The following is a 22128-nucleotide window of genomic DNA, read 5'->3' as shown; positions in this document are numbered from 1 at the left end:
ATGTTCAAAGGGCTGTAGTGTTCTTTTAAGAACTATTTTAAAAGAGCATCAACTTACCTCATTGAGATTCTGATAGAGAATTCTTCTACTTTCTCGTTTCTCTTCTCGTTCTAGTTCTTGCTTCTGGAATTCCTGCATAATGCCTTGCAGTCGCTTTCCTTCAAGGTCTAACTTATAAACTTGTTGCCTTTTCTCTTCCAGCTGGCGCTGAAGATCTTCCACTTTGGACTGGAGCTCATGCATCTTCTTCTGCCCCTCAGTGTTGGCCTCTTGTTCTGTCTGCAACGTCTTCCTGTGAACCTGCCTATCCTTTTCCATTTGCTGTCTTGTTTGCAGAGAATCCAGTTTATATTTCTCGGTCTCATTTAACAATTCTACAATGCGACTGTGTTTCTCCTCCAGCTGTTTCTGTAGCTCTCTAAGGAGGTCCTCAGAGGGCAGCGAGGGCCCAGGCTGCCCACCATCGCCCCCGCTCTGCAGCTGAGCATGCAATTCCCGCTCCCTGTCCAGGGTGTTGCTCATTTCCCGTATTCGAACCTTCTCGGATTCAAGAAGTACTTGCAGCTCTAAGTTTCGACCTCGTTCTTCTGATAACTGGGCATCATGTAGCACTCTTTGTGATTCTATTTTCTCCTGTGATTCGTTTAGTAGTTGTTTCTGTTGTTCCAACAGTAGATTTAGCTGAATATTCCTTTGTTTCTGACCCTCAAGTGAAAATTTCAAATCCTTGTAGAACAAAGTTGAATAAAGAATGTTAATATTTTTAAAAAAATCCTTTATAAGTATACCATTGTGCCTTTATTAATACTAAGTTGGTAGTATTTGGGAACAGAACTGATTACCCAGTTTATTAACTCAAATTTTCGGTGGTTAGAGCATAATTATTTGGGAGAGCCAAATGATTTTCATCAAAGAATATAAACAAAAGATAAGCTAAATAATACTTTTTCCTCCAAACATTAATCATATCTAGTTAAGGAATATGAAGTAGAGTACATTTCTTCTAGAAATAATGACCTTTAAAAATACAAATATTTTCAATATAACATCATGACACGAGTTCCTGAAAAACCTCATGTTGTCCAATGTCATATACTAAAAATAATGTGGTTTGTGGGGAAAGCAGGGTTATAGACTAACTACTCAAAACTTACACAAATTTGTAAGGATAAAAACACAGTAGGGGCACCTGGGTGGCTCAGTCGGTTGGGCGTCTGAGTCTTGATTTCGACTCAGGTCATGATCTTATGTTTTGTGGGATTGAGCCCCATGTCAGGCTCCGCGATGACAGTGCAGAGCCTGCTTGGGATTCCCTCTCTCCCTCTCTCTCTGCCCCCCACCCCCTGCTTGTGCTCACGCAATCCTCTCTAAACAAACAAACAAACAAGAAAAAAAAAATTTTAAATAGTAATCTGTACCCAAGGGGATATCATGTCCTTGCCAGGTGGAGACCTCACTATGTGTGGAGGCCACCAAGATGGACAATCAAAAAAACCCCAACAAAAGAAAACAGAAAGTAATAGAGCAGATATGCCAGCTACACAGTTTTTAAGCATACAGCTGGTGAGTACTACGCGTGGATGGAAGATCTCTGAGCCAGTGGGGCTACCATAAGTGGGCACTGTGTGTAGCAACATGACCTTCTCTGAGCTGCCAGCTGTGAAGGGCTGGAAGAGAGATCAGTGTGAAGGGACTCATTTTAAATTTTTAAACAATACGGCAGTGAGGGGTTCTGCTTCCAGAGAAGTGTCACTGTTCCCTTTCCCTAGACAAAACAGGAACCAAAATTATTCTGCATTAACCCGAATGGTTGCCCTATTTATCAACTGCATATGCGCTAACTCAAATTTCCAAAAACACACCCTGTAGCAGAAGTGTCTATAATGCACCCTTGGACATAGCAAAACAAAAATGTACCACACCGTTAGCATTTCCTGATGGTACAGTTTAATACAAATAACATTGTAATAGTATTCCACATATAGCAAAAAACTTATCGTGCCTCATGAAGAGTCTAAGGTTGACAGTTTAAAGAGACAGTCTCCAGACTCTCTCTCTCTCTCTCCTGTTGTTTTGGATTTTCCACAGACATTTAAAGATAACAATACCTCAAGTTCTTCTTTATCCCGCTCTTCATTGCGTCCTAGTTTGGCTTTCTCTTTCTCCAAAGCCCACTGGAGCTCTCTGGATTTTTTCTGTTCACTTGCTAATGTGTCATTAAGCAAATGTACTTCATCTGTTTTATCTTTAACTTCCAACCTAAATCAGACAAATGAACTTTCATAAAATTACTTCAACCAAGTTTGTATTGAGAAAAAGAGAGAGAGCTTCCACTGATGAGCAGAGGCATATTATAAACCAACTAATAGGAAAATATAAGCCACATAATAAAGATTTTTGAGTGTGGTTTATTTCACATTAACTGTTTCTAGTAATGTAGCTATGAACTATTATTTACCACTGTAAACATTTTTACAAAATAACAATAAAAATTTTCCTTTGTCTTTTACTGAACACGAGAATCACCAATGTTCAAAATAAAAAATGTCCTTGTAATGTGTCCTTGGCAAGCAGAACATCTCAGTATTTACACCAACAATTTATCCTTTTCACAAGCATTATATTTTAAAACATTTTGCATATTTGGCTAAATGAACCACAAATTCTATTGAGATAATAAACACCATTTCAAATTACTTGGTCGTAATGTATATCTCATACAACAAGTCTCAAAGAGACGGAACCCACAGCAGCGAATATGCCAAAACCTAACCATGAATTTATCATTTAGAAAAATTTGGAGATTTTCCCTTCCCACTGTAGTTTTTCCTACAAATAACAAAATTTCATGTTATTTACACATTATGTATAATGTTATGCTTTTATAAGATCTGCACAATGTCTCTGACAAAATTACTCCAATTCCTTCACCGATACAGGTTTATTAATAAGGAAGTTTGACACACCTGAAAGCCTCTAACTCCTTTAGGTGCTTATGTTGTGCCTTGAGCGTTGTTTCTAGTTCCAACTTAGTTTGTGCAAGTTCACTCTTCAGTTCGGCAACCACCATCTTCTCGGAACTCAGCTGTTCCTGCAGGTCTGTTGCTCTGTCCTTCATGCTGCTGAGCTCCACTTGCATCTCTAGCATTTGGGACTGCTTCTGCTGCATATTATACTCCAAGAGTTCTAAATGCAAAATTATTAATACGTACATTACGACCTCCCAACTTGTATCTGGTTTATAAATACTTTGTTGAGAGAACTGATTTTTAACTTAGGAGATTACCACAAAGCAAAAGTGAAAAGATTACAGTCCCAAAGTTGGCAATTTACAGAAACACATATGAATACTGTCCTCACAGTGCTAATAACGGTTAAGGTTTCAGAACTATAAATATATAGGACTACTTTGGAAAATACTTAGGCGTTACCAAATAAATGTGAAATTATGTATTCTATCACTCAGCAATTCCACCACTGGGGTATATATACCAAGAAAACTTATGTATGTATGCATCAGAAACATAGTATTACCAACAATGTGCAGAACAGCACTGGTTGTAATATCTAAAAAAAATAGAAACAATCCAAATGTTCAACCACAGAATGGATATATACATTGTGAGAATTCTATACAGTAACAAAAATAAATGAATTGGAGATGAATGCAGATGTTCAGAAAAATATTAGAGAGAGGTAAAGGAAGTAAGGCACAAATATATATAGAATAATAAAGTTCAAAAGCAGGAAAACCTTAAACTTACATGGCTTAGGAATATACAAATAGGTAGTAAAACTAAGGAAAAATCAGGATAATGGTCTAGGTTACTACAGAGGTGTGTGTGTTTGGGAAAGAGCTTCAGAGGTACTTAACAAAGGTGAAGTTTCCACAATTCATTCACTTAAAGATTTGTTATATATTTTTGCATTTTGCACTTTTCTATATGTATATTAAGTTTACAACAAGAAAAGGATTTAAAAAGAAATAATTACTTTCATTGTGAATTTATTTTCCTTTCAGGTGGTTAACCTCACAAAGAGCTTCAGAACTAAAAAAAGATAATGAACTTAATGGGCTAAACAACCTGATGAAAGCAATGCCTGTTTATTTTATTTTTTAAATGTTTATTTTTGAGAGAGAGAGCATAAGAGCAAATAGGGGAGGGGTAGGGAGAGAGGGGACAGAGGATCCAAAGCAGGCACTGAGCTGACAGAGTAGATGCGGGGCTCAAGCTCAGGAACTGTGAGATCATGACCTGAGCTGAAGTCGGATGCTTAACTGACAGAACCACCCAGGCGTCCCCATTTTAAATATATCTGTTTAAAAACCAACTGGACAAACTTTAATTCCCAGAGTAATTAATGTAAATTATTTCCATTAGATGAGAATGAGAAGAAAATGTGACTGAAAGGAAATGTGTTTTAAATGAATACAAAGAGGGGAAACAAAGTGAAATATTTCCACCTATTTGTTGTTACCACGTGAGCCGGACAAACAGCATACCTTGGCTTGGTTGATCGCTTTCTTGTTCTCTTTTCAGAGTCATTTTCAGACCATTCAGTTGAGCATGCAGTGCTTGAATTTCAGATAACAAACTCCTTCTATCTGCTTTCTGGAGGCATTCCATAGCTGCTTGATATTCAACATTCTGTAATAATGCAAAATAAAAAATCAAGTGAAGAGAGTTGTAAGGAGAATAAAATTAACAACCAGGAACTCTGGAAAAAAATGAAACACACATGCTAAAATTCTGGTAAGATGCTAATTTTCACTTCCTACTCATTAGGATTTACTTTTTAATTATTAATCTTTACATTTATTTTGAAATTCTTTAAACATACAACAAAACACAAATATAATAAACACCCATGTACAAAGCCTAAGAAATAGCACTTATATAGCTGAAGCCCCTCTATGTATAACTCCCCAAACACCTCCTCTGCACCACCTGCTTGAGAAATCATCAAATTTGAAGTCTAGTCTTATTTTCATGCACTCTGCATATTATGTTATATACACACACCCTAAATAGTATACAGTACTGTTCTTCAGTACATCACATGGTATTTTCACTTCATGAAATTAAGAGATTTTCATGTTGAACTATCCGGAATAACACATATAGCTCTATTTCACAATCATTTTCAACGTTAAATAGTATTTCATAGTATGAATAATACAGTACATTTTATTCGAACTTCTTTTCGTATACTTCTTTTTTGTTTGCACATATTTGTATCATTCGTTCATTTTTCCAGTGGTGGTTTATTCTCATTGGATATTTGGTCTTTAGTTTCCTTTTATTATGATGCCTTTGCCTGGTTTAAGAATCAGAGAAATACTGGCCTCACAGAATGGGTTGGGAAGGATTGGTATTAATTCTTAAAATGCTTGGTAGAATTCACCAGTGAAGCCATCTGATCCATCACAGGCTTTTCTTTGTGAGAAATTTAAAAATTACTAATTTAACTCTTTGTAATGGGTCTATTCAGATTTTATATTTTTTTCTGAGTAAATTTTGGTAGTTTGTATATTTTTAGAAATTTGTTTACAAGGCTATGGAAACAATTACTTTTAAAGTTACATTTTGTTGTTAAGAAATCAGATTAAAAATAAAACTTATTAAAATATTAAAAAAAATATAGAGAGAGACCACATGAACAGGGGAGGGGCAGAAAAAGAGGGAGAGAGAGAATCCCAAGCAGGATCAGCACTGTCAGCGCAGAGCCCAATGTGGGGCTCAATCTCACAAACAGTGAGATCATGACCTGAGCCGAAATCAAGAGTTAGATGCTTAACTAACTGAACCACCTAGGTGCCCCAAGAAATCAGATTTTTCCATCTTGATCTTATATCCAGCAACATTACCAAACTTTCTTATCAATTCTAAAATACCATGTGTATCGGTCCTTTTTTGTTTTCTATATGGATGAACATAGAAAACATCCATTCGTATGGATGATAGGTCTTCTCATCCCTAATTCTTATTTTTATTGCTTTGCTTTGTTAGCTAAATCTTTAGGACAAGGTTGAACAAGCTACTGAAGTTAACAGTATTTAAAGAAAAATTTTTTAATGTTTATTTATTTTTGAGAAAGAGAGAGGGAGCACTAACGGGTGAGGAAGAGAGAGAGAGGGAGACACCGAATCCAAAGCAGGTTCCAGGCTCTGAGTTGTCAGCACAGAGCCCGATGCAGGGCTTGAACCCACAAACTGTGAGATCATGACCTGAGCCGAAGTTCGATGCTTAACCAACTGAGCCACCAGGCGCCCATGAAGTTAACTGTATTTTTAACATTTAACTATAGTTAAATACATTTAACTGTATTTTAAACATTTAACTATAGGTATAATGGTGGTTGTAGGTGTTTATTAAATAGACCCTATGTAGTTCAAGAAATTTCTTTTTGTTTTTAGCTTGTTATTTGTTTTAAAGTATAAAATTCTTCATTTTATTTATTTAACTTGCTGTATCTCTTGAAACGATCACTAGTTTTATTTTCTCTTTAACTGTTAATGAGTCACATAAGTTTTTTTTTAAATTTTTTTTTGGGGCGCCTGGGTGGCGCAGTCGGTTAAGCGTCCGACTTCAGCCAGGTCACGATCTCGCGGTCCGTGAGTTCGAGCCCCGCGTCGGGCTCTGGGGCTGATGGCTCAGAGCCTGGAGCCTGTTTCCGATTCTGTGTCTCCCTCTCTCTCTGCCCCTCCCCCGTTCATGCTCTGTCTCTCTCTGTCCCAAAAATAAATAAACGTTGATAAAAAAAAAAATTAAAAAAAAAAAAATAAAAACATATACAATGGTGGATTTGGCTTAATATTTTGTTTAGGATTTCTGCATCTACGTTCATGGATAAACAGGCCTGTAAGTTTTCTTTCTTGTATTATTCTTTGTCTGATTTTCGCAATAGGGTTACATTTGCTTCTTAACAAAAAGGGCATTGCCCCAGTCATCCAACAATGGGAAGCATATGTTTAAGACTGGAATTAGCTATTACTTGAATGTATGCTAGACTTCACCTATAAAACCTGTAAAAAAAAAAAATTTTTTTTTTGAGCTGGGTATAATTCTTCTGGGTAGATTTTTATTTTTATTTCATATTTTGATATAATTTCAGACCTACAGAAAAACTCCAAATATTGTACAGGAATCCCCATATAGCCTTCTTCCAAATTCTCTAAATGTAAACCACATTTGCTCTATCACTCTCCCTTGTATATATCTAGGTGTATCCTCTCCCCAACCCTAACTCCTGATAACCACTGATCTGTTCACTATCACTATAATTTTGTCAATCCAAGTATTATGTAACATATAGGAGGTTTAGGGTATCCTTAGTTTGGTCTTTTTTAATTGCTAAGTAGTATTTCATTATATGGATGCGCTGTAATTTGTTCATCCATTTACCTGTCAAAGGACATTGGGCTGTTTCCAGTTTTGGGGTATACAAATAAATCTGTTAGAAATATTCTTGTATAGATTTTTACAGAGACATTTGTTTTCATTACCATCTGATAAATACCTACAAGTGTGACTTCTAGGTCATATAGTAATTGTATATCTAACTTTATAAGAAACTGCTAAATCATTTTCCACAGCTGAGTCTCCCATTTTATGTTCCTATTAGCAATGTATGAGGGATGCAATTTCTCTGCATCCTCACCAGCACTTGGTACTTTCGCTAATTTTTATTTTGGCCATTCTAATAGATGTATTGTGGCTTCAATTTGTTTTGGTCTAATATATCTCTATGAGTAGATTTTAGTTCAGCACAAAAGTGAGGTAGTGTACTTTGTATCAAGAAGCACATGATGTCTGGTTTGTTCTGTTACTGATGATATTAATTCTGATCACTTGGTTAAGGTGGTATCTGCAAGGTCTCTCCACTATACAGTTATTACTTTTCTTTTTATAATTAAAAAAGATTTCCTGGGGATTTACTCTGAGACCATGTAGACATACTTTTCTTTTTTTTTTTTTTTTTTTTAAATTTTTTTTTCAACGTTTATTTATTTTTGGGACAGAGAGAGACAGAGCATGAACGGGGGAGGGGCAGAGAGAGAGGGAGACACAGAATCGGAAACAGGCTCCAGGCTCTGAGCCATCAGCCCAGAGCCCGACGCGGGGCTCGAACTCACGGACCGCGAGATCGTGACCTGGCTGAAGTCGGACGCTTAACCGACTGCGCCACCCAGGCGCCCCAATAGACATACTTTTCTAATCAAACACTTTCACACTAGCTTTAGGACCCATTGCCAATTATTACTTGAGTTATTACTTTTTAATAAAAGGTAATTTATTAACTTCATCATTTCTTCTACATACTAGCTGGCATTCTACAAGAAAGAATTTTTATTCATTTATGTATACCAGTATGAATTCATGAATTCTTATTTTAATCTTTGGTTTATAATCTGTTGCTATCATTACTTAGTTTGATGTTCTAACTGTCCTGAATATGGACATTGGGAACTCCTTCAAGCTGGCTTCTGTGATCTTTTGACATTTCTCCTTCATTCTTCGAGCAACTCCTTGTCAGTAAAACAAGATATTCTAGGTTCATCTTGTACTTTCCCTGCTCCAGCCCTGGAATCAGCCATTTCTCCAAGAAGTCCTAGTTCCTTTTAATGGAGAATGTAGTTAAAAATTTAAGACCTGGGCACTAAGTATTTTAAGAGTTTTTTTAAGTATCTTATTTATTTTCTTTTCTTTTCTTTTCTTTTCTTTTCTTTTCTTTCTTTCTTTTCTTTCTTTCTAGCTATAGGTATTTTCAGGTTTTCTATTTCATCCTGAATGAAGTGATTATTTTTCTAGAAAATCTACTTGTCCCACAGTTTTGAATTGATGTAAAATTATCCATAATATTCTATTATTTTATATTTCTGTTATTTTTAGTTATGATCACATTTTATAAAAGTGTGTTTTACCTTTTATAAAAGTGTGCTTTTTATTAAAGTGTGCTTTTACCTTTTTCCTTAACCAATTTTCCAAAAAAAGTTTCTATATTATTAGCCTTTCAAAGAACAAACTTTTAAAGTTTCTATCCTCTCTATTATACCGGTGTATGTATTTCACTAACTTCATTTTTCTTTATTACAGTTGAGCCTCATTTGTGGATTATGTATCCACAAATCTGCCTATTCACTAAAACTTATCTGTAACCCAGAATTAATACTAGCATTGCTTTAACAATCATTTTTAAACATGCAAAGGGTGGCAAAACATTTAATCTGCCAGCTGTGCATGTTCTTAGCTGAAGGTGCACTAGGTGACATTCTGATGTTTTCTTTTATCTCTTAAACTGCAAACAAGTGTCCTTCCTGCCATCTATTCAGCGCTGTGTTCTTTTGCATTTCTGTGCTTTTTAATGGTGATTTTGCTGTTTAGAATGGTCCCCAAGCACAAGGACTATCTAGTGTTCCTAAGCACAAGAAGGCGGTATTTTATGCAGAGAATACATGTGATAAGCTGCTTTTAGGCAGGAGTTATATAGTGCTACGGGCCATGGATTCAAGGTTAATGAATCAGCAATACATATAAATAAGGTGTCTTGGCAAATGTCACAACCAGGGGCTCACAGGAACCTGCCTGCAGTATTCCCCTAGTAGCAATGGCTCAGCACGCTCCACAACTTTACAGAATCTAACTACTGCAGACAGTGAGAACTGACCATATCTTACTTCTACTTTCTTTGGGCTTATTCTGTTGCTGTTTTCTAACTCCCTAAGTTGGATGAGCAGCTCATTAATTTTCAGTCTTATTTCTAAAATGAGATAAAACATTTAAGGTAATAATTTTTCTCCTAACAGTCTTAGTGGCTCCTATTAAAATTTTAACTTTCAGACCTTCTCCAAAAGTAATCAATAACTCATTTTCTTACTACTATTAAAAAGCACTCTTTGTTTCAACATTTTATTTTGATACCTGTTCTTGTATTCTCTGTTCCAAACAGTTCAATAATCCAACTGCATCTCTAGTGCCTAGAGCTGTCAGCTCAGTCTGAAATGCAGCTAGTAAAACACCACGCTCCTTTAAGAAAACTTGCTGAAGAGCAAGCAGAAGTTCACCTCGCCAGTCTGGGAAACTCTCATGAGATTGGGAACCATTGTAAACCTAACAAAGAATAAAAAACAAAAGTTAATTTTCAAATAAGTAGGCTTATAAAAAGTCTAAAAATAATATTTATCTACTAACCAAATTAAATGTTAAAGGCCAAAAAGTATATAGATTTACTTTCAAGAGTATGGCTTGTGGCATTTAAAAAATACATAGTAATTCATGTGAAAATACATCATAAAAGACAATAATTTAAATGATAAAGTGCCTTACTATTAATAAAGGGCATATAAAACTGTTAAGATGCATAGTATTGAGTACCTCGGCATCTCTTTGCACTTGTATTTTGGTAATTAAGTCCTTAAGAGCTGAGACTGTACTGAGGTAAGCTCTTCTTTCTTCTAGCCAAGATTCTGAAACTTGCTGAACAGAATGGTCCTCTCCATCACTGTAGGGAGACTCGGTGAGGGAGAGCACCTGCATGCCTTCGTTATGGACAGCTCTTAGTAATCCCTACAAATCAAAACCCGAAGGCTAGAATTATGACGACTTGTTCAAAAACAGACATACAAACAGAACTAAATTTTAAGCAAGATACCTTTATCAAGTTAGCCTGACTTAGAAGAGTCACTGCAGAAAGGACATACCAGGCTACCATTACTGACTGCCTTCTTCTAATGGAGGAGTAAGCGAAATCCCAGAAGACACTGTCTTTTGGGTTGCTCTTATCTGTAAATTCCTTCTATTTATCTAATGCACTCTTCTTGGATTTAATGATCAGCCACTAATTTGGCCAAAAGAATTATGTAGGAGATAAATTCTAGTCCTTGAGATTGCTTTAATAATTTTGGCACTCAAAAGTAACAGGAATTAAAAAAAAAATTTAACTCTTTATCTCTTTATGCAAATAATTATTACATACATTATACTTTATTATCTGTAAAATATAGGAATAAACCTATATAGATCCTCAAGATTCCTTCTAGCTATGCAATTCTCTCTTCAGAGAGAAACTTACTGTCTATGTTCTAATAAACTGCTATGTTCAATACAGAAATCAGACTGGCTAAGTTTCACTAAAAGACAGCTGTCTTTCAGTACCTTTATTTTCTTTGGAAATGAATCTGTTGAACTTTCGCCTTCATCTCCTCTGTCTTCTGATGCTGTGTCAAATCCCTGACTTTGTGTAAGATAAATTCCTTGACCCCAGTCTGATCCAGAATCTAAAATAAAGAAAACAACAATTGACTATTGAAAAGAAACAATTATTTTTTATTAAAAAAAAATCTTTTTTAAATGTTTGTTTTTGAGAGAGACAGAGTGTGAATGGGAGGGCAGAGTGAGAGGGAGATACAGAATCCAAAGCAGGATCCAGGCTCTGAGCTGTCAGCATAGAGCCTGACGCAGGGCGTAAAGTCATGAACTGTGAGATCATGACCTGAGCTGAAGTTGTACGCTAAACTGACTGAGCCACCCAGGCGCCTCAAAACAAACACTTTTTAAATAAGTACTACAAAAATGTCAGAAATTTATGTAACTTACCACTGGAACATATTTCTCTAGTTTGGTAAGCATCAGAATGTGTTAATTCGGGAAGTGAGGATCCCTAATTAGAGAAAACAAAAGAATACATAACATTTTTGGCCTTAATAAAAATAGAAATAGGAACCCAATAAATAGTTTTGTTCTTTTGTAATGCTGTCAAAGAACAAAAAACAAATGAAAAATTCAATTAAATCTGTCACATCTTTCACAGTTAAGTGGAACTATCCATGGTTTATAAAAGTCTTCAATTTTTTTAATGGATATTACCATAGCAAACATTCATGAATTAAGGAATGATATTATCACATTCCAAATTTGCAGAGGAACTTGGTAGGAAATTATTATTGGAATACACGAGGTAAAGAAGATTTATATCTATAATCTTATCACAAGGAAGAGGCTACCCCAAATTTCTTTCTCTCTTAAAAACAAAGAATTTTGGGGGGGAAAAAAAAAACCACACACAGAATGTTGAAAAAACATGTATTATGAAAACCAAATACCTCCTTCGATTTCAGACACTGTATCACTTCCTTCAAGGTACCACATTCTTCCGTCAGTAACTGAACTGCAACATAGTGCTCCCTCTTTAAGGTTTCAGTTTCTGAAATATGTCTGGATTCCATATCCAAAATTTCAGCAGCATGTAATTCTTGCATCTGCTCAATTTTTTCAGTAAACTGACTGATTATTTCAGTGACTTCTTCTGATGAACATTCATTCTGTAAATCAACTTGGATTCCTGCATTTCTGACAAGAATTTGTGGAGTCTGACTGCTGCTATTGACCTTGAGAGTCCCCTCTGTCCGAGATGCCAAACTTTTACCCACTTTATTAGGAGGTGCCTCTAATATGCAGACTTTCCTGTTTTCCTGTAACTCAGTTTTATCTTCTTTTTCTATGAAGTAGGATAATTTCTCTTCTGCTTCTATGAGCTGATTCCTGACTTGGCTTAAATCTTTCTGGAGAGATGCCATACTTGTTTCTTTTATCTAAAACATAATGAACAGAACAGAACATTCAATTAAAAATATTAAATGTAGAATTTAAGGTAGAGAGGATATTCATTTTCCTTAGAATAATAAGAAAAATTTTTCAGAAACACTCCTAGATTCCATATATATTTGCATTATATGTAAAATCATAGATGACCTTAGAAATGAAATTATTTTATCAGCCTCATCTTTTTGGTTTTCATGGGATAAGAGTTCTCTTTAACATCTGTCTATCTACTCGCTCATTAAGAGACTAGAGACTAAAAGCATCTTGCTAAAAAATATTCCAGGAAAATTAAGCAAGAAGAAGTAGTAAAGAAATTTGTAATAACTTTTAACCAAAGCCATAAAAGATTTGTTTCCAGCTTTTAAGTTATAAATTTGGTTTGGGTTTATAGAAGAGAATATACTTTGAAATGAAATTAAGATTATATAAAAGTAAGTGAATTAGAAAGTATGTTACTTATTTTACCAAAAGCTCTTCTTGAAGCTTTTCTGCTTTCTCTTTATAATTGGCAAGTTCTTCTTTAGTTGCTGATGATTCAGCTCTAAGAGCCTCAAGTTGACCAAAAAATCCACTTTCTTCACTGGTATGAATTAGCTCAGTAGTTGTCTGAATGATAGTGGAAAACATTTAGAAACATGTTATTTACAAAAAAAAATACAGCCAATTTCAAGGTACCTATACATTCTAATGAAGCTTTTTCAGGAATGACTGCCTATCCAATAAAACGGTGTAGAAATAAATGATTCATGCTCTTTCAACAAATAGGAAAACTTTTTTAGAACCATCATTTTATGTTCTTGAGACAGTAAGAAAAAAGTTATTTTCTAGGAATGAAAGGTACTTCATGTTAGTATGTACCCTATTTATAAATTATTAATGAAATACTGTTACCATTCAAAAACTTTCGTATTTATATCACTTTCCTCAAAAAATGCCAAGTCTTACTAAGATACTTCTTACACGTTTTATATACATGGAAAGTCACATTAATATTTTAAAATGACTACAATCAGTTATAGTTCTGGGGAAGAGAAAAAAGCCTAGTAAATGGAAAGAGTTATCATCCTTTGTTTTTGTTTTTTAATGTGTATTTGTTTATTTTGAGAGAGTGTGCACATGCAAGCAAGGAACAGGGTGAGACAGAGAATCCCAAGCAGGTTCTGCACTGTCAGCAGAGAGCCTGACACGGGGCTTGATCTCATGAACTGTGAGATCATGACCTGAGACAAAATCAAGAGTCAGATGCTTAACTGACTGAACCACCTAGGCACCCCAGAATTATCATCCTTTGTAAAACAAATTATAGAATATAATATATAGATATTCTATAGAATATCTATAGAATCTAGATACATCAGTTAACCTCCTGGTATTCATATAAGACTGCATATTTAGCACTCAATATTATAAATATATAAAGTGAGGTTGTGAAAATTAAAGTCCTTCTGTATCTGTCCTATGCTAAGAAATAAATGCAATTTCAGATTGTTACATAAGCAGACTTACAAGGGTGAAATACAAATTATTCCTAAGAAAGGAAAGAATCTATTACCAGCTATAAAAGTCTGCAAAAGCTAATGACTTCTTACTGATATGTTAATTCAGTGGAATATTAATAAATTTTATTATTTTCCATTACTTAAAATGATCACAAAACACGCATATTAGATGGCACAGGAAAAAAACCCACACAAATTCCAAAGGACATTTGCTAAACTTATCATCTCTAAAACATCTCTCACCTTCTTCTGACTGCTCTACTTAATGAGTATGCTAGTGAAATAAATAATATGATTTGAACACCACAAAATATCGATTTTTCCATTATTTTAGTGATAATGGGAGTATACAGAAAAGTAGTATTTTTATAAAAGCCCTTTATATATGAATTGCTAGATATAAAGAACACCATATTTAATTTAGTAAATTAGCAATCAAGCTTATGGAACAAAAAAAAGAGAATTTCTTAGGGTATTTAAGTGAAAAAATTAAGTACAAACTAACCTTGAGAACTTCAAAGTTTCCTTCAGGGCTTCTTTTCCTTTCTTTACCTCCCTGTTTTTTCTCCTCCTCCAATAACTTCTGTAGTTCTAGTAGCCTCTTTTCTTTTTCCAAAGCATTTTTCTCTACAATTTCTACCTGTTTTTTTTCTAAAATCAAACTAGTCTGCATTTCAACCACCTGGTTTTCTAATTCTGATATTCTCAAGGTTAATGCTAATACATTTGACTCCATCTCATTATCTGTAACTTGACTTAAATTCTGTGCATGTGTTCTTTCAAGTTCCGATGAAACTGGTTGTTTATCTTGACAGAATTTTGCATATTCCTTAACTGCTTCAAGTTGGACTTGACTCACAAGAGCAGCAGCAACTTTTTCTTCAAGCACATTCTGTAGGTTTACAATCTTCCTTTTCAGCATCTCTGTTTCAGACTGGCCTTGCTCTTGGATGTCCTTTATTTGTTTATAACACTGGGTGAGTTCTAAGTCCTTTGCACTCACAGTGCCCTCAAGTTGTAGCACCTTTGATTCCAAACTGCTAATGGAACCTTTGCTGTTTTCTTCAAAAGATGTGAAGTAAGTCCGATTTTCTAGGGGTTTAAGAGCATTCTCAGAAAGGACTACTTCCAGTTCAGGTTTGATTTTGCTCAGATCATCTATGGCCATGTTAATGCTTTTCTCTGGTACACTTTGGATTTCTTCCATATTTTCACGTTCTCTCTTTAAGCTGCATAATTCTTGAGTTAGCTGATTCATTTTTAAATTAGTTTCTTCAAGTACATTTTTCGTAAAGGCCATTTCTTCATTAGTGGTTTCTACTTGCTGTTCCAAAGCCAGTTTTTCAGCTATTACCATATCCAATTGATGTTTTAAACTGTCTGCTTCTTCTGGAAAAGAAGTAGCATCCACTGATGTCTTCTGTTCAATTAATGCCAATTCCTGTTGAAGTTTTTCAATCACTTCATTGAGCTGCTCAATTTCTTCTTCTCTATTTTTCTTCACACGTTCTTGGTCACTCATCAAACATTCTATTTGGGTTTCAAGATCCCTTATCAGTTCATTTTTTTCTTCAATAACCTGTTAATGAAAAACAGGTAACAGACATAATAAATACATTATTTATATTTTGGGAATTTTATTTTTTATTTTAAGGGCAGGAACTGAAAGTGTTAATCTCACACAATTTACTTCTCAGACATAACAGATTAACTTTAATATAGACCAAGAGTCCTCATCAGATCAAACAATGACCTTATTTTGAACTTTGCTCAGAAAGTTCTATTAAATATAAAGTGATTTACACTTTAGTAGCTGATTTCCTGTGAGTTAAATAGTTAACATCAATGCATTCTACTTGAAAAGAATGAAGTATTAAAATAAAAATGGTCTCCAGAAGATTTAATTCATATCTATTAGAAGAATTTTTATTAGATTTGGTTAGAATGATATGATGAAATCTGAGTCACCAGAGACTCTCTGGAAAACACCAAAAATCTTTGACAATATTAGGAGAGGATAAAAAAAATACACATAGCTTATGAAGCCAAGGAGTCGCTTTCTTTTTTTTAATTTTTATGTGTTTTTATTTTTGACAAAGAAAGCGAATGTGCAAGCAACAGAGGGGCAGAGAGAGCCAGAGACACAGAATCTGAAGCAGGCTCCAGGCTCCGAGCTGTCAGCCCAGAGCCTGACATGGGGCTCAAACTCACAAGCTGTGAGACCAAGACAAGAGCTGAAGTCAGACGCTTAACTGACTGAGCTCCCCAGACACCCGAAACCAATGTGTCTTAATAAAGTAAATGGGTAAAAGAGAATTAAGGTTTATTCAGTGTTTATATTCAAAGAGAAGCTGAAAAATAACCATTTGCCCCTACAATTGTAGCTTAATTTCATGTAGTAATTTTAAATTTGTGTACCTTATTATCTGTTGTAATTTTAAGTTGATGCTGAAGTTTTGTAATTTGCTCATTTAATTGCTCAATTTCTATTTCTTTTTCCTGCATTATTTGAGCCAATTTTCCAAGCAACACATGTTGGTCCTGAGTAGAGATAGCATCAGATTCCTTCATGGCAAATCCCAGTTTCTCCATTTCATCCTAGGAACAAAAATAACCATCCCAGTTAGATAGATCACTATATGCCATTTTCTGAATATTGTTTCAATTGAATCTTACAAAAGATAAAGTACCCAAAATGTACAAATAAACAAAATCAGATAACATACAGTAATTGTAAGTGAATAATTCTTAAAATATTTGGTAACAGTTCTAAAAATTTTTTCTCTCATGATGCAGTCAAATGTTTATGTTGGGTGGAAAATAAGTTGCATGCAAATCCATTTGCAGGTAATATTCCTTTGTTAAGTATTATTTAGCAGCTGGATCCAGCAAATGTTTGATACTAAGACAAAAATTATGAATTATTTGTAAGCAAAGTTTTTCTTAATTACCTTAAATAATTTGTTTTCTTGTTCAAGTTCTTGGAGGCGGGTAGTAGATTCCTTTTTCTGTATTTCTAATTGCATATGTAGTTGCTGAACTTCTTCATTCTTATTTTCCAGTTCTTCTCTAAACTGCTCTAATTGTTCTTCTAAGTTTGTAATCTTTGATAGCAAAATTATCGAAAGGAAAGAGAAAATGAAAACCTGTTTATTTTTAATTTTTTTAATGTTTTATTTATTTTTGAGACAGAGAGAGAGCATGAGCAGGAGAGGGGCAGAGAGAGAGAGAGAGAGACACAGAATCTGAAGCAGGCTCCAGGCTCCAAGCTGCCAGCACAGAGCCCAACACAGGGATCGAACTCACAAACCACGAGATCATGACCTGAGCTGAAGTAGGACGCTTAACCAACTGAGCCACCCAGGTGCCCCTGAAAACCTGTTTACAAATGTTTATTTGTCAATAGAGAAAGAGTGCTGCAGTAGCTGTATAAAACAAAATTAAGTGTTTAAGAGATACGAGCGATGAGAATAAAGGGGTTTCGTTAAGCCAGGTGTAACTGTGTGGTTTCTATGTATTTCAAACTGATCACCACCCTTAAATCATCCTACCCAAAGCAAAAAGGAGCCCTTCAGAGCAAAGATACAAGGAGCCATTTCTTACCTAAAATACCCTCTGATATAGCAGAAAAGAGTCATGGGAGGAAGGGAAAGGGCCTGCATTTTAAATCTTATTTCATGTTAAACTTAATTGCTATCAAAAAGTTCAAAAAGCTGCAGGATTTGGTCATTTGTTTTAGCTACCAAGTGAGACTAGCTCAAATTAGTCCATATTAATACTTAACCGAATGAAAGGTCTGGCTGCCATGTGCCTTGTTTAAGTAGGAGAAAGTAAAGGTAGACACTAAGGCCATGAGATCCTTACGTCTGAAATACAGAAACTTAAACAGTGAGTTATTAATACCATTTTAGGAGAAAATTAGAGAGTTCCTATGTGTAGGACAAGAAAAATTTAGCTCTTTTCTGCGCATAAATTACTATTAACAGTAAAGCAATTGCTCTTTAATGGTTATAAAGAGACAAACTAATGACAAGTTTTAAGTGCTAGTTATCATTTTAAAAGTTGGGTTTGATTAAGGAATCATCATTTGGCACAGTACTTTGTAGGTACTTAATAAATAATGAATGGATTTCCAAGTATGTATTTACCTGATGATCAAATTGCTGCATTACAAGCAACGTAAAATGCAGGAGCAACATTATTCAGTGGAGCTGGCTCAGAGAGGGGCCTATAAATCATTTATTGCCTTAGAACTTGAAAGGAACCATATGCTGCTTACACCCAGATACGTAATCAGAATCATGTCTTAGCACTAAGCAAGGCAAAGCCCTTCAAAATCATTTAGCCTAATAGTTCATTAACAGAAATAGTACTGACACTAATAATAGCCATCATTTATAGACACTTTATTGCCAGGTGCTGCATAAGGTGCTTTATATATATTATTTTTTTAAAGTCTGTAACAATCTTATGAAATCTTTAATTAATAATCCAAATTATTCCCATTTCAGAGATGAGGAAGGGAGTCACTGAAAGCAAGGTACCTTGCCCTTAGGTCACAGGCTCTAGCTTTGGAACCTGAGAAGTTTACCTGTGGAGCCTTACATTCTTAACTATCACTTATCCTGCTTCTAATAACGAATGCCCAAAACTTATACTTAAGTTATTTTCTGTACACTGGCATTAGACTCAGAAGACACACCTTAAATACATTTAGTAGTTGTACATATATAATTATCAGGTTAGACTGGTGAAAACTATGGTGATTACACCTTCTTCAAAGTTATCTAATGTAATAGTATTTATACCAATCCCTATCTTCCACAACTGCTTTTGATGAAAAAGTACTACTTTAATATATACATAGACATTGAAGTTCAAAACCGATGCTCCACCTCAAATGCCATTTGTTTTGGGGGGGGGTACCTCTTAATCCTCGTCACCCATCTCCCCCAACCCACCCTCTGTCAACCACCAGTTTGTTCTCTGTATTTAGAGCATGTTTGGTTTTTTTGTTTGTTCATTTGTTTTGTTTTACTTTCTTTTTTGATCTATCAGTTTATGGTCAAATTCTAAATTTGATCTAAAGTCTTGCCATTCAAAGTGTGGTCCCGGGGCGCCTGGGTGGCGCAGTCGGTTAAGCGTCCGACTTCAGCCAGGTCACGATCTCGCGGTCCTTGAGTTCGAGCCCCGCATCGGGCTCTGGGCTGATGGCTCAGAGCCTGGAGCCTGTTTCCGATTCTGTGTCTCCCTCTCTCTCTGCCCCTCCCCCATTCATGCTCTGTCTCTCTGTGTCCCAAAAATAAATAAACGTTGGGAAAAAAAAAAAAAAAGTGTGGTCCCTAGAGCAGCAGAATTGGCATCACCTGGGAACATGTTAGATGAACAGATTCTGAAACCCCATCCCAGACCTACTGATTCAGAATCTTCATTTTAACAAGATTCCCAGGGGATTCATATGCACATTAAAGTTTGAAAAGCACTGGTTTAAAGCACTAACATTTCTGTTAGAAGTAGCTGAACTTGAGTCACCACAATAGAGACTTCAATTCCCAAAGAGGACACTGTATGATTCTTTCCTCCTATTCCTCCTGTTCAGCCAGTGTCATTTCCAGGCTGTCCTGTTACTGAGTCTATTACAACCAAAAACCAAAAGAATATTATAAAGCTTTAAAAATAGAATAGTGGTTATTTGTTTTAATCTTGTTTAATTTAGCTACCAAATGTTATCCAGGTAGTTTGGATCAAATAAATTTGCAACTATTTGTGTTTTCTTTTCGAGTCTTCTCGATCTCTTTCAAATGTGTATACGACTTCTTAGACAGTAGATTCTTTGAAATCTGGTGCTGGTTTTACAATTGGGAGAGTGGTAGTCAACACATGTTAAGAGCCCAATAGATGTTCAGTGACAGTCTTTAATACTTCTTACTAACAAGGAATGTTTATTCCCCAATTCTTTGGCAGTACAATATCACAGGACTCCAGAATCAGAGAAATCCAGGAGGAATTCTTCCTCAACTGGTTACTGTGTGACCATGAGCAAGTTACTTAACCCATCTGTAAAATGGAGATAACACTAGAGCCTGTCTAGTGCTAGGCTACACTCTCCCTGAGGGGGAGAGTGTAAGGATTAATGGCATAGGCATTTAAAATACCACTTTCTAGCACAGACCTCAACAAAGTTAACCATTACTTTTTATTACTGCCATCTGTAAGCTATATCTTATTAGCTTTATAGAGAGTTAAAACCTACTGAAGGCATCTTTTTTTTAAAGAAACTCTTCCTTCTATTTCTTCCCACATTATTTGCCTTCTCTCAACATCCTTCAACTATCTTTACAGTTTCTGCTCTATTCATTCTGCATTTCTAAACATACAATAAACTGAGAAAAAAAAGTTTTATACAAATTAAGCCTATAAGAATAATGGAAAATATCTAAAAATATAATGACGCATATAGACATATGTTTATACGCCATCAGATATTTGCCTAGTACAGGAGAGAGTATTTAAGAAGTAATTTTCATTAAAAGATTTAGGTTTTAATTCTATGTTCCTCTCTTTCAGTCTTCAGTTACAGACAAGTGGGTTCTGACAGAGTACTTGTTGCTGTGATTAAAAACTAGTCCACCAGGATGAGCTATCATTTTAACCCTTCACTAACTCAACTTGTCTGGCTCCATCTCATCTATAAAAACTGGGAGTTGGCTGACAGAAGCTGGTTGACAGGTCTCTTTGTAGTTTTGATAAACTATGAGTCTGAGTAAAAGGTACATTGCTACTGGATACTCACTTCAAAAAATTAAGGTGTCAGTAATGTTACGTGAAAAATTAAGGTGTTAGTAACGTCACTCAAAAGATAATTAAAATATAGTAAACTTAATTATCTACCCATAATCAACTATCACTGCTTTTGGGTCCAGTTTTGAAGGTCTATCTTTTTAGAAAGCAATTTTTTTTTGATTAATTAGTGTAAGGTAAATCTTTATATTTAAATGTTAATTATTTTCTTTCTTTTCTTCCTTCCTTCCCTCCTTCCTTCCTTTTTAAGTTGGCTCCATGCCCAACATAGGGCTTGAACTCATAACCCTGAGATCAAGAACTGCATACTCCACTAATTGAACCAGCCAAGCTCCCCAATTCTTTTCAAAACACACAGAAGTGGTTACAGATAAACAAGTGTTCTCTGCTTTTTGTGGAAAAAAAAAAGCAAAATAAACAAGAACCTTTTAGATAAACATCAGTCAGTATTATATGATAGCAAGAAAATAATCCTTCTCATGGAGATGATCATTTCTTTTCATCATTTATATGGATTTTTTTCCTCCTCTAAAATACGAGTTTTCTTTTTTAAAAAAATTCCTATTGTTTAAAAAAATTTTTTTAATGTTTACTTATTTTGAGAAAGAGAGTGTGTGTGCAAGCAGGGGAGAGGCAGAAGAGAGGGGGAGAGAGAAAGAATCCCAAGCTCTGTGCTGTCAGAGCAGAGCTTGACATAGGGCTCAAACTCACAAACCATGAGATCATGACCTGAGTTTAAACCAAGAGTCAGATGCTCAACCAACTGAGCCACCCAGGTGCCCCTAAAACTCTAGCTCAGGCAACTAGAGTTTGAGTTGATGTCTAATTCATTCTTGTATTTTCCAAAGCACTTATTAACATTTATACTGTTTAAATTCAATAAGTATTTGTTAAAATCTATTAAACATCCTGAAAAAATTATATAGAAATGAAAATGTAACTTAAAAAAATCTTAAATGTTTATAATGCTATGATACAGCTAAATAATGTAGAGTACAGTATATTTTAGAAAAACTAATAGACAAATATTTAAATACATTTAAATTAGCTTGAAATTGGAAATTAGTATTAAAAGTAGATTTTTCTTTTTTCGTTTTTTTTTTTTTTTTTTTTTTTTGAAAAGGGAGGGAGTAGGAAAACATAGGAGAACTTTCCTATAACTACCTTATTGTTAATTTTTTAAGAACATGTTTATACATTGTAAAACAGCGCTATAATCTCCCAGG

General features: G+C 35.0%; 1 protein-coding gene across 7 annotated transcripts in view; it reads right to left on the bottom strand.

Annotated features, from left to right (window-relative positions):
* Window positions 1–22128, bottom strand: part of AKAP9 (A-kinase anchoring protein 9) — a 155380-nt gene that overhangs the window by 14903 nt on the left and 118349 nt on the right. For all 7 annotated transcript variants that reach the window (XM_045497029.1, XM_045497030.1, XM_045497032.1 and 4 more), the window contains 13 exons: window positions 17053–17205; window positions 16520–16699; window positions 14607–15680; window positions 13068–13208; window positions 12104–12592; window positions 11598–11661; window positions 11157–11278; window positions 10377–10568; window positions 9924–10112; window positions 4505–4649; window positions 2967–3186; window positions 2109–2259; window positions 58–726 (listed from right to left, as the gene is read on the bottom strand). In XM_045497029.1, the coding sequence (XP_045352985.1) occupies window positions 58–726; window positions 2109–2259; window positions 2967–3186; window positions 4505–4649; window positions 9924–10112; window positions 10377–10568; window positions 11157–11278; window positions 11598–11661; window positions 12104–12592; window positions 13068–13208; window positions 14607–15680; window positions 16520–16699; window positions 17053–17205 (3789 nt within the window). The remainder of the gene's footprint in view (window positions 1–57; window positions 727–2108; window positions 2260–2966; window positions 3187–4504; window positions 4650–9923; window positions 10113–10376; window positions 10569–11156; window positions 11279–11597; window positions 11662–12103; window positions 12593–13067; window positions 13209–14606; window positions 15681–16519; window positions 16700–17052; window positions 17206–22128) is intronic.

Source organism: Leopardus geoffroyi, chromosome A2 (genome assembly GCF_018350155.1).
Source record: "Leopardus geoffroyi isolate Oge1 chromosome A2, O.geoffroyi_Oge1_pat1.0, whole genome shotgun sequence".
Lineage (NCBI taxonomy): Eukaryota > Metazoa > Chordata > Mammalia > Carnivora > Felidae > Leopardus > Leopardus geoffroyi.
This window is presented reverse-complemented; position numbering and strand designations above follow the sequence as displayed.